The following is a 12,173-nucleotide window of genomic DNA, read 5'->3' as shown; positions in this document are numbered from 1 at the left end:
AAATGTTATTAAATACAATTCATTAAGTATCTAGAACATTGTTAAGGCAAACTTTTTTTCTGTTAAATATGATTCTTGCATCTTTCTCTAGAATAAATACAAAAATGAATGACTAATACTTTTCAAAAGCTTTTGGCAAAATGCACAGTAATCTACAACGAACATTTCAATTCCATGTCATTGTTGTGAAATATATTCATTGTCATTTTGAACAAATGCACTAAATGCTGCAGTAAAATGCAGCCCATCAACATACATGTTATATTAATAGCGGCATTTTATTACCATAATGTATGTATAAGATCTGCAGTGATTTACAGCAAGAAACATATCAAAATCTGGGTGGGGTAGTTTATTTAAATCTAAATCATGATAAACCATCATGCATACTGCACCTTTAAGTAACTTAGTGTCCATTGCTTCTCTAGTGCCCTTAGTATCCAAGATCTGCCCCAGTGACACTTACAAGGTGTGGAAGAGCGGGCAGAATCTGCGAGTAGACACCACGCTGCTTGGGTTTGATCATATGACCTGGCAACGCGGGAATCGCAGCTTTATCTTCAGGGGACAAGGTGAGTGGCTTTATAAACGTATACACTGATATATGCGTCTTCTACTGTAATTACATGTTAATGAAGTTAATGATATATGAGCGAAACATAATACATCATTGATCAGAGGAGGGGAACAGTATTCGTACTGTAGTGATGTCTTTATAGATTAGTAGGATTGACGTTAGAATTTTCTGTGCAGCTTCTTGGCATAAAACCAGATCCTCTTATGATTGGCCTTTCAATTAGGTTTATACGTCAAGTTTCTTAGCAGAAGCACACCGCTGTTTATCAGTTGTACAATAGGGTCCAAATGTCCACTGCCACAATGTGCTTTTACTTTAGTGTTTCTCAAAATATGTCATTCTCACTAATAAAAACTTGAATGTTTCCTGCACCATATTTCATTGAACACGGTAGTGTTAACCTCTCATGGGACCATCTCCTCTCTTGAACCCAGCGTTTGCAACCAAAATTGATTTTGATATCAGTAAGGGGGTATTTATAAAATATCTGTATAGTTTGGCCCATACTAAGCGTTTCGATAGTCCTGGTTCAGATCGGTTTTAATTGTGGACATAGATGCTGTTCTATTCTGTGCTGATATAAGCATGATATAGCGGCCTTCTGATGGCGAGATCACTTTAGGTCTGCCTGGCCTTGCTTTGGATGAAAATCATATGGTTTTTCAGAAAATCTTTTTTGTGTGTTGTACTGCTCCCTTGTTATAATCAGTTTAGTGCTGGGAAAGTTCTTCAGCACTCAAGAGAACAACCTGTCCTCAGTTTTCTTTCACTAAGCTCTTTTTGACATGACTACAAAAGGTATTTCAAGTCATGTTCCTCTTTAAAGACCCTTTAAATAAAAGGTGTGCTAGCAGAACAATACTTATAGAATCATTGTCAGGTGTTAATGGTTAAATGAACAATATAAATCAAAGTGCTAGGAAGTCGCAACAGTCACAAAATTTCTAAGCAAATGGTGTGTGAAGATGATCGTATAAATAGCAATTCCACGTAAGGTTTTAACAAAGAGATAAAATATTGATTTAAGTGTTAAATAATGTATTCCTAAATCACACGTGTCAACTGATTATAGTATTGTACTGCTTTTTTATAAATGATCAAATGAAACCAGTTGCAGATGGCGGACTTTTGCACCCTATTGTATTTTATTCATTTATTCATATGGCTTAAACACATAGGGCATTATTTCGTGCTTAGGGGTAATTCATAACTATTGATTCTGGCGTAAAATTAGAACCCTTTTCTAATCACATTAGCAATAGGCTTATCTAATCAGCAAGGATATTCCACTGATTGGTATAGTAATAAAACATTATTGTAATTATGCATATTTACGAAAGCTAATCCTGAAGCAAACCCGGAGCTATCGGCAAGAACGAAATGCTGGCTACTATGATGATTGCTCTGGATTAAGCACTTTACTTAGGATGTGTCAGTATTTTTCTCTATACTTATATTTAAACCCACTGCAACATAAAACATATAAGGGGCTGATTAGATTTAATGTGGTGATTAATAGCTTGAGATTTATTTGACTCATAATCATAAATACAAGATTTACTAGCTCTTTGGTCTTTTTGGAAAGGAGTCAAATATCTGGTTTCATCAGAGAATAGATTGCTACTGCCCTATGAGGCTGTTAATCTAACCATAATGAAAACATTCTAGCTCACTCTGTAATGTGTGGTCTGCCAAAGAGTGTTTGCATTCGCGGCTAAAACATATAACTTCCCCTACCATATGTTAAAGGCTTACTCTAAGCGCCTGATAATTCTAGATTGTAAGTACTGAGAGGGTGGTAGATAGATGAAATAGCCTCCCATAAGAAGTTATAGGGGCTAAAACAGTGAGGGAATACAATACAGGGAAGACAAACCCAAAGAACTGATTAATGTTCGAACCTCTACAGCATCAAAAATGGACAGATTTCTGTTGGTTATTCCAAATCTTATACTTATCTGAACTTATCTCCTTAAGCCTTGTTATACAAAGTCCAATTATTTATGTTTATTCTGTCTTTATTTATTTACATGCTTCTGGGTAGCATTTGACAACCTAAATATTTTTAAAAAAAATCTAATTACTGAAAAAGTGTGTAACAGTCTCATTGTAGAGCGGAAGTAGTTTGTTATAATGTTCCTGTATAACAGTGATAATGCTACAATTAGACCATGATAGCCTTATTAGAGATTTTTGCTGTTCTAAGTAGACTGTGATTAAGGATCAAGATCTTTCGTGAAGGTAGAAAATACCATACGGTGGCTTTTATCATATCGGTTTGTTTGCTTTGATGTTTGGTCAGCCCGAGTTGTTTCTAAGTGTAGGCTTAGTTCCAGCTAGGTATAGGTTAAGATTAGCAGTTTTGTGATATTTACAGGACCAAAATATCCGTCAATTGATTCATATATTATCATGTATCTATTTACATGTTTTATTTTGGATTTTGTTTTGGTTACAAAATTATGTAGCCACTTGAATTTAGTTGATTTTAGTTTGACACTAAATCATTTAATGGGGCAAAGCATAAGGTTACTTAACTTCAATTATTATATTGGCCCTTACTTGTTTATATCAACCTAGACACCAGCGCTGTGGTAATGGAGATTGATCACGACAGGCGGGTGGTCTTCTCTGAAACTCTGACTCTAGGGTCCCAGGACCATGAAGTTCTCCTGGCTGCTGTGCAGCCCACTGAAGAGCAAGCCATGAGTCGCCTGACTGCCCCTGTGGTAACCACACAGCTGGATACCAAGAACATTGCATTTGAGAGGTGAGTTGGTGGAGGAGCCAGGCTTTATCTCTTCTATAAGTCTGATAGAGAACCTGCATTTGATAGGTGAGTTAGTGGAGGATTCTTTATGCAGATTATTCTCCTATTTTTCCTCTATTCATTTTATAGTGGAGAGAATATTCATCATACTTTAAATGCCAAGGTTAGATTTTAGAATATGGGGAAGAAAATATACTCCCATTGCTCCAGTATTTAACATTAACCATAATTTTACAATACATCTGGAGATCATGTGCATTACCGCCTTCCTGTTATGTATTAACGCTGTTAAGTGATGATAATGCACTGCACTATTAAAATAGGAACAGCTGCTCCACCATAACATTTAAACCAGACTACTCCACAGGTCTCATAACTACATTTTATTATGAGGCATCTCATAACGATGGCGATAAGCCCATCAATGTATTGTTTTAGTAGATTTTGGGGAGTTTTAAACTGAGCGAAAGTTATGTTCGAAAAGATGGATGCAAAATTCTAGACATATTATGATGGAAGGGCTATGTGAACTTCAATAGTGCATCTCGGCAGATTTTGATCGTATTAGAAGCTTTTAGCTTTTAGATAAACTTTATGACATAATCATCCACTGAGATACTGCCCGGGGCAGATAGAGATTTCAAGCGCTTGCTTTGTCTGTTATTAGATATTTATACCCCGGCTGGTTCTCAGTTTCCCACTGGGCACAAAGTGTATTTGTGCATTAGGTCTATAAAACCTAACACTATGCTTAAAATCTGACATTTCTGTTTTATAAGGTAGGAATAATTTATGTTCACATTACCTGTATTTCCAGAGTGAAAATAAGTTAACTGCGAAATACATATCCAGGCCTACAAGCCATTCTAGGCTAAAAAAAGTTTATTAGGGATACGAGAAAAAAACACTATGCAGTACATAGAATTTCTAGAGGAGGAAAGAATGCAAAATTATAGCAATAACTGTATCTGTCACCCCTTCTTTGCGCTATTATATTCTTTACCTGACTCGACCCTTTCATTATAGCTCTTCATTTTTCAATTTTTTACGCTGCAAAACAACTAGCGCACACATATTTCTTTCCCATTTTAAAGTATTTAAGTAAAAATATATCTTACCAATTTAATAGTCTAATCTAGGATTGGGTTTATTTTTTTATTTGATCCATCAATCGTAAAGTAACCACCAATTTCCTGGCTCGTAAAAATATGCTGGCTTCTAATTTCTGCATCTTTTAGTGCAAAACAGCCATTATTAATGTCTAATTTTATAGCTGTCATAAAATTATTCTCTTCTTATTGGGAAATATTTTATAGGCATCAAACCACATAAAGTTATTGTTAAAGCAATAGGCTTGTATAATCATGGGGTGGATTTAGGCACAGGAGGAATTTATTTTTTATAGAATTGCTGTGTATATAAGGAAGAACCTCCCAGCATAGTTTTCCAGATGTCTTGATCACGCAATAGAAATAATGATTAGTTGATGATTGTGCTATATTGATGGGAAATATGCAGGCTAAATGGGAGAATCTGTTTTTAAGTCTAAATAGGGTATGTAGAAAAGGTAATTCTAGTGCAAAGTGTGGAAACATATCCTATCACCAACCAATGCAATGGTGCCTTTTGTTGTTTGCTATGGGGATAAGACTTTTTTGCACTTTTGCATATGGCCCCTTGTAATTCTGCATGATTTTCTAAATTGGACCCCGTGTCTTCCCTTCTGTAGGAACAAATCAGGAATCCTGGGGTGGAGAAGCGAGAAGACTGAAGTTATCAACGGTTATGAAGCAAAGGTTGGATGAAATTTTGGGCAGACATCATATAGCGCAAAATGAATTATAGAAAAAGTTAAATCCTGTTGCGTCTTATCACTTACAGGCCCATTAGTATCAAGTAACAAGCTTTTAGGAAACTCTATACTTAATGGTTATATGGGATTGCAAGATGCAGATGTGTTCAATAGAATGTTGATCAAACGGCTTTTCTAACCAAGTTGCTAGAAACTGTATAGCTGGTGAATTTTAAATAATATAACCATATAACTCTGTGTTGACGTGTGCAAAAAGTTGTATTCCACTGGGTATTCCCCCAAAATTTAAAGGGGTTCGCTGGAGTGCACATTGGGGAAGGGTTTTCCTACTACAGTCAGTGGTTGCATTTGAGATAGGGTATTATATGCTTAAAACCCCTTCAGTCTCCTATGGATGTACATGTACGTCCTAAAAAGGCATTCAATAAAGCTCTTTAGAATGTACATGTACGTCCTGAATTCCCTGCCGCTGCACGTGAGATCAGACTCACCCTGTCTGCCTAGAGCCTGCTGGGATATCTGATCAGTCCTCCTACTGGCCGATCACACACTTTTCACTCCCCAATGCTTGGTGATCACAGCGTGATCAGTGCAGGGGGATCGCACGGAAGAGAGTGAGAAATGCTTCTCCCTCTTCTGAAAAGTGAAAAGGGTTAAAAAAAGAGGGTTTTTTTAGGTTTTTCTAGCACTATTATATATTGCATGTTTCTATGGTTCCAATGAAAGCCCTGTTAGTTCTGAGGGGGGGATGTGTAATTTCTGTGGATACATCAAACACAGAAAATAGGAACCTTAATATAACCCACATCTGATAAAAGTGGCAAAAACTGTACGGTGTAAGGTACCAAAACCCCCTCAGACTGAGGGGGCTAATAAAGCATAGATTATTTGTACAAATACAACTTACTATGATGAGAACATTGCTTATCTTATTCTGTAGCAAGGTATCATTTGGTGTCTCGGTAGATTTTATGTTCTGTGCCCTATGCATCTTGCCTTATTACTAACCTCAAGGGCTGTAAGCCCACGGGATAACATATTCTTTAGATGCACAAACAAAGGTTTACATTTGAAATCTGGATGCCACATGATGCATCTGCTTCTTGTTTTAGGTATACGGAGCTTCCAATGTAGAATTAATTACAAGAACTCGCACAGAGCACCTATCAGACCAGCACAAGGGAAAAAGTAAAGGTATTAACACAAGTGCAAGAATATTATTAGTATTATATATTGGTTTATTATTAATTAGCAAATACAATTAAGCATAAATGTAATTATGTTTTAGGGAAGAAAAAAAGTCATTGCCTAGCCCAAGTCTAATATGGTTCCTCTCTCACTTTATAAGCTCTATCTAGAGTTGACACCTTGGTAGCCTTTTTTTAGGTTATTAGGCAATGAGTCAGGCACTCGCCAAACAAGCATATTAATACAATAGTTTACAAAAGTCTCAGATTTGCTAAACTGGGCATATATAACTGAAAAATGTTCAGATATCACTTATAAGACATTCATACAGTTTACACTTGTTGAAAATCCTAAAGCATACATATGTTGTATAGTTACTGGAATACGTTACAATATTAAATGTGTGATTACATTTATACAATTATGTAATTGCACTCTTTAGTAAAAACAATAGACTCATTTTCCATGGCAACAAACTATCAGTATCTATTAAAGAGTCATTTTCAAGAAGGGTTTGGGCTTTAGGAGCATTGAGGTTGATTTAGTTGTAATAGTATTCAGCTCAGCAGAGAAGGCGACACAGAACATTTTATATAGTAAAATAAATTCACATTTATTTCATTTTATAAAATTAATGTCAGATGTGAGACAGATTCAAAACGTTTATCTATACATTTTGTCTTATTCTTTCCTCCTCTATTAACTGATTTTTCCATCGGTAAGCAGAATTACATCCCATTTAACAGAATGCTCTGGCAAAGAACAAAACTGACTGTGACATACTGCTTCTAATTATCATCATCATTTCAATCTGTCCTTGTGTCTCTTATTTGCCTTCCAGGCAGTAAAACGCCTTTGCAATCATTCCTGGGGATAGCTGAGCAGCATGTGGGACCAAACAATGGAGTAAGTATGGATGTGCTCTTAGCACAATCTAGCTAGCAGACTCACTTGTGTTTTCCTTTCTCTTGCCGTCAGGAATATTGCGTTGCATAGTTCTTTATCTCCACTGCCAGCACCAGCTTCTCAATAATTAAAGGTCCTGTAATTCCAGGGTCCACCGCTTTCCAAATCGCATGTCCACTTCACTTAGGATAACCATAGCTCTTTTACAGGGAAACCTGTAAAAAATAACTTATAGAGGAGCATTGATTGGAAAATAGCCCTCCATTACATTTTCCATTATCATACTGCACCCCAAGGAAAGTGAGGGTGACTGCTCACCATTAAAATGATAGTAAAGATTTTTTTTGTTGTTAAGAACACAATTAAGTACACTTTACTTATATTACATTTTGCACAGTTGTTCTCTTAAATGATTAAGTGAAAAAGCCCCTTAACGTGTAAATGTTCACTTCCTCCATCCTTTCTCTCTGTTCTGCACAGCCGGTCCCAGACAGTCCAGGAACGGGTTGTGTCCATAAAGGGCTGGTTGTGCAATCCTTACTTTATTGTTTTAATCATCTTCTTAAGAGAAGAAAACTTTACTGACCTCACAGATCTAAAAGAGCCAAGTTACATCAACAGAACATGTTTCATTAACATCCATCACAATAATTAATTACAAAATGTATTGTGTAATGTGTAAATATATAAAAAAACTGTTTCTTTGTCTCTTTTGCTTATAAACTGTTTGCCTGGCTACACATTACTGTATTTTTTAATTGTTTTTGATTTATAACCGATGTAATGGAAATAGATACATTCAGAAGTGTTATATATAAAAGGTATTATGGCCTTTTTCTATGGGCACCCAGGTAGACCATTAAAATATCCATGGAACCTTGGCTGAAACTTGGTGCATAAAAATCCTTTGAAAATGCTAATATAATGTGTTTTATGAACATTAATGTGAAGTTGATTTCAGGTAAGATGTGTCTTAAACCCAAGTGTGTAAACTTTTGTATTAGATATGCACTGATTCCTTTTACAATCTCTACATGAAACTGAGTTTCCTCACCTTGTTGCTGTAACAGAATTGAAGGGATTTTACTTTGAAGAACAGTTTATTTAACTGTATGTGTTAGATGATGGTACAAAATGTAAATAATCGAATTTAAATGAAGTACTGACACTTATAAGCTGTGATATAATGCATAAGGATCTATCCTTTTGTTTGTAGCTTTTATACACCTGCCAACGGTGGAGACACTTGTGGTTAGAGGTGTGGGGCTTCACTAGTACAATTTATGGGGCTTTGTCAGCAATTGGTAGCCGTTTACCCAATGTAAAGTCTAATTGTGACTTTTAGAGATGTAGAACACTGTGATCCAACCATACCCAGCAAACATTTTGAGATTCTGAAAAAAGAGGGAGATCAAGGGAGGAAAGAGGAGAAAAAGGGGCTTTGGGTCTTAAAGAAGGGGACTTGGTAGTTATGCTTTTACAGTTCTGAATGTTGATGCCTGTAGATGTACACTGGTGAGCCACAACAATTGTGTTCATCCAAGCTGACTTGATTTGAGTTTAAAAGTTACATAAATTAAATTTGCCTGTGTAAAATGCCCACAAAAGTTTAGTAAACTTTCACTTTCTTTTAGCAGACGTTAATCACTCAGACCTTCAGTCAGACGAACCCAACCTCCATCACACCAGATGAATATTTTGACCCTAATTTTGAGCTGGGACATCGGGATATGGGACGGCCCATGGAGCTCACGACCAAAACACAGAAGTGGGTTATGTCAGCAGCAGGAGACACTCTATTGTACCTTGTTTTGGCAGAGCTCTTAAAAGTTCTTTATTGTTCAGGGGCTCTTATTGACTAGATGCAAATCTAGATCCGCCATTTACTTTATCTGATTAAAATATTTACAGTAATAAAAAATACATTGCTATGTTGGTGGTGCAATATATACACAACGTTTGTGTAATCCAAAATACCAGACAAAAAAAGAATCACATCGTGGTCATTGGTAAACCTGTCCTCTTATATATGTTTTATTTTATCTTGCAGGTTTAAAGCCAAGCTGTGGCTGTGTGAGGACCATCCCCTGTCATTGTCAGAACAGGTGGCTCCAATCATTGACCTCATGGCAATAAGCAATGCACTTTTTGCGAAACTTCGTGATTTTATCACTCTCAGGCTACCCCCTGGTTTCCCTGTCAAAATAGGTTAGTGAAGATCACAAATGAACTTATTTCTTCACATGAACAGATCATGTAGAATTACAGGTCCAAGGGGACAGAATATATACTGTACAATACTATACATGAATGTAGTATCTCTTTTGTGCTTGTGTAAAAAAGTGTAATTAAAGGGGATGGATACATTGTCTTAAAAGGGAGTTGTTTGTTGTAAAACAATGTGTCTTTCTGCAGAAATTCCCATTTTCCACATCCTGAATGCCCGGATCACATTCGGCAACCTCAATGGATGTGACGAGCCAGTATCATCCCTACGCCAGAGCCCCAGCAGTGAAGCGCCTTCCCCGAGCAGCGACTCCTGCAGTGTTAGCAGCACCAGCTCTATAAGTATGATGCCACACCAGGGGGACACGGGACAGAGGGCTCCCAACAGTATGTGTCAGTCCTCAGACGGGCAATGCACTGAGGAAGTCTTTGGCTGGGCTGGCAGAGCGTTGTACCATAAGCCATGCCTAACCTCACCCTGAGAGTGTGGGAATTCTGGCTCAGGTGGCATGATCCTCATCAACATTTCAGAAGGTCTTCAAGACCTCCACCCTTCACTGCTTTGCCCGCATACACTAAGAGCTTGCTATCTGTTGTGTTGTAGGTTATCACTGTTTATTTTGCACCATGAATGAGTATCGCGCATGTTTTTCGTTTCCAGCTTCTGGACGCGCCTGTGAAATGGATCAATCATTGTTTGAAGCTCCAAGAGGTTACAGTGTGGTCGGGAGTTACCGGGAAAGTATGCGTGAGGAAGAAGATGACCTGCTTCAATTTGCTATCCAACAGAGTTTGCTAGAAGCTGGAAGCGAGTATGACCAGGTAAGATGTATTGCTTGCTTCCCACTCACAGGACCACTGACTGTTACAAGCCACATAATTCCACTATGGAAGTTATTCACTAATGGATAGGTTTCATCGACCAAGTTACACAGCCAAAAATTGCCACCAGCACTATTTTACTGGACATCTTATTTTAAGGGAAGGTCAACTACGTGATCCGTTTATTCATAACTTGGCTGGGTGGAAATTGTCAAGGAACCCACGTTATCACATATTGTTTGTACTTGTTCCATTTTGGCCATTAAAGAATAAAAGTAGCGAGAGGTTATCCCATTAATCTAACACCTAAATTCCATCAATTTGTATAAATATACACACTGGTAATTGGGTTATTTAGACTCAATGAATTATATCTGCTTCTATTGTTATTTCAGTATACAATAAGTGAGAATTGATGAGTCAAAGGTAATCTATTCAGATAGGAATTTGAACATTTATGCAGAAAAGCATTATAGCAAGCAAACTTCATAATCTAGTCTTCAAGTGCATCTTGTGAAATAAACCTAAATATCTTTGAGCCATGACATTTTTTCTAACATTTAATGAAGGGGAGAAAACTTAACGAAGGGACACTAGACCTCAGAATTTCCACAACTGCACCTGCATGTATGGATTCTCAGGCATCAGGGCAAGTGTTCTTGAGCATTCATGGTTTCCCTGCCGGCGTCGGTACCCTCAATGTGAAAGGAGAGCTCAGAAACGCTGTGTATAATGAGATGGGGTCTGATAGAGGATTATTAAAATAAAATTTATATTCAAAAAGGACATTACTATTCCGTTAATAAACTACTAAAATGTGACATGTAGTAGCACAAATCAGGTAATTTATCAGGAAAGGGGAAATTTTAAGAAAATGTAATGCTGCCTTGTCTGTAATGACTTTTCAGGTAACAATTTGGGAAGCTCTGACAAACAGCAAACCTGGAACACACCCAATGTCCAATGAATCCCGGAAAGGAGACAGGTATGTCTGACCAATTATGTTCATGGGGTATACGGCATGCATGGAGGGGTCAGAAGATGGTCAAGCATAGAGATCTGAGTGTCCAAAGACAGACAAAAATAGGTCCTAGGAACTATTAGCCAATACAAAAGCAATAGACTGCAAGAAAACTATGAAGCCGTTTAAATTTGGCTTTGCTTCCGTTCCCACATTGTATGTATGAAAGGTTGTTTAATTACCAGCTTGATTTTTCAGGACACCTCAGCACACACAACCCTGCAGCCCTCCTCACACTGGTTCCAGCAATGCATTCACCACCTACCAGGAGCAACTGCGATTAGCCATGGAGCTTTCAGCTAAGGAACAAGAAGAAGAGATGAAGTTGAAGCAGCAGGAGGAGGAAGAGCTGGAGAGGATCCTACAGCTCTCCTTGACTGAAAAGTAACAAGACTTCCATACAAGCGCCCCAGGTAGTCCAATGAGCCTTTTAGTGGCTCACCTGGGAAGCCAGAGATCTTGATGTGTTCAAGGAGGATTCATTGGGACGAGTGAAGACTGGGCTTCCTGTTACATTGCAACATAAGCCAGACAAGGTGATAAAAACACTAATGTTGCAGGTCATCTGAAATTCAACACGAAATGAAGTCACTTAATAGAAGCTCAGATGTTGAAGAGTTATTATAATTGTCTGTAAAGTTTAAGATGATTTTTGAAACCCATTTGCTGGTGGCACTGACTAATTTAAATACATTTAAAGTCAATGAATTGTAGGGGGGTTTTTTTAGCTGTTTTTTTTTTCCAAAGATAGGAACAGGGCCCAAAGCTGTTGGCTTGCAAGGAGGCTCGTGGTATATAGTAATTCTCAAAATACAATGATAAATGCACTGTGCACTGCTGAATGGAGCTC

General features: G+C 37.5%; 1 protein-coding gene across 1 annotated transcript in view; it reads left to right on the top strand.

Moving 5' to 3' along the window:
- LOC149286087 (ankyrin repeat domain-containing protein 13B-like) overlaps positions 1-11,711 on the top strand; it is an 86,085-nt gene extending 74,374 nt beyond the window's left edge. The window contains exons 5-15 of the mRNA XM_089494423.1: positions 429-572; positions 3,158-3,347; positions 5,077-5,143; positions 6,273-6,354; positions 7,190-7,254; positions 8,892-9,022; positions 9,305-9,462; positions 9,670-9,822; positions 10,142-10,302; positions 11,211-11,287; positions 11,522-11,711. Of these exons, the coding sequence (XP_089350549.1) occupies positions 429-572; positions 3,158-3,347; positions 5,077-5,143; positions 6,273-6,354; positions 7,190-7,254; positions 8,892-9,022; positions 9,305-9,462; positions 9,670-9,822; positions 10,142-10,302; positions 11,211-11,287; positions 11,522-11,711 (1,418 nt within the window). The remainder of the gene's footprint in view (positions 1-428; positions 573-3,157; positions 3,348-5,076; positions 5,144-6,272; positions 6,355-7,189; positions 7,255-8,891; positions 9,023-9,304; positions 9,463-9,669; positions 9,823-10,141; positions 10,303-11,210; positions 11,288-11,521) is intronic.
- The last annotated feature ends 462 nt before the right edge of the window (positions 11,712-12,173 follow it).

This window comes from Sceloporus occidentalis, unplaced genomic scaffold, assembly GCF_023333645.1.
Source record: "Sceloporus occidentalis isolate IW3139 unplaced genomic scaffold, rSceOcc1.0.p SCAF_72, whole genome shotgun sequence".
NCBI lineage: Eukaryota > Metazoa > Chordata > Lepidosauria > Squamata > Phrynosomatidae > Sceloporus > Sceloporus occidentalis.
This window is presented reverse-complemented; position numbering and strand designations above follow the sequence as displayed.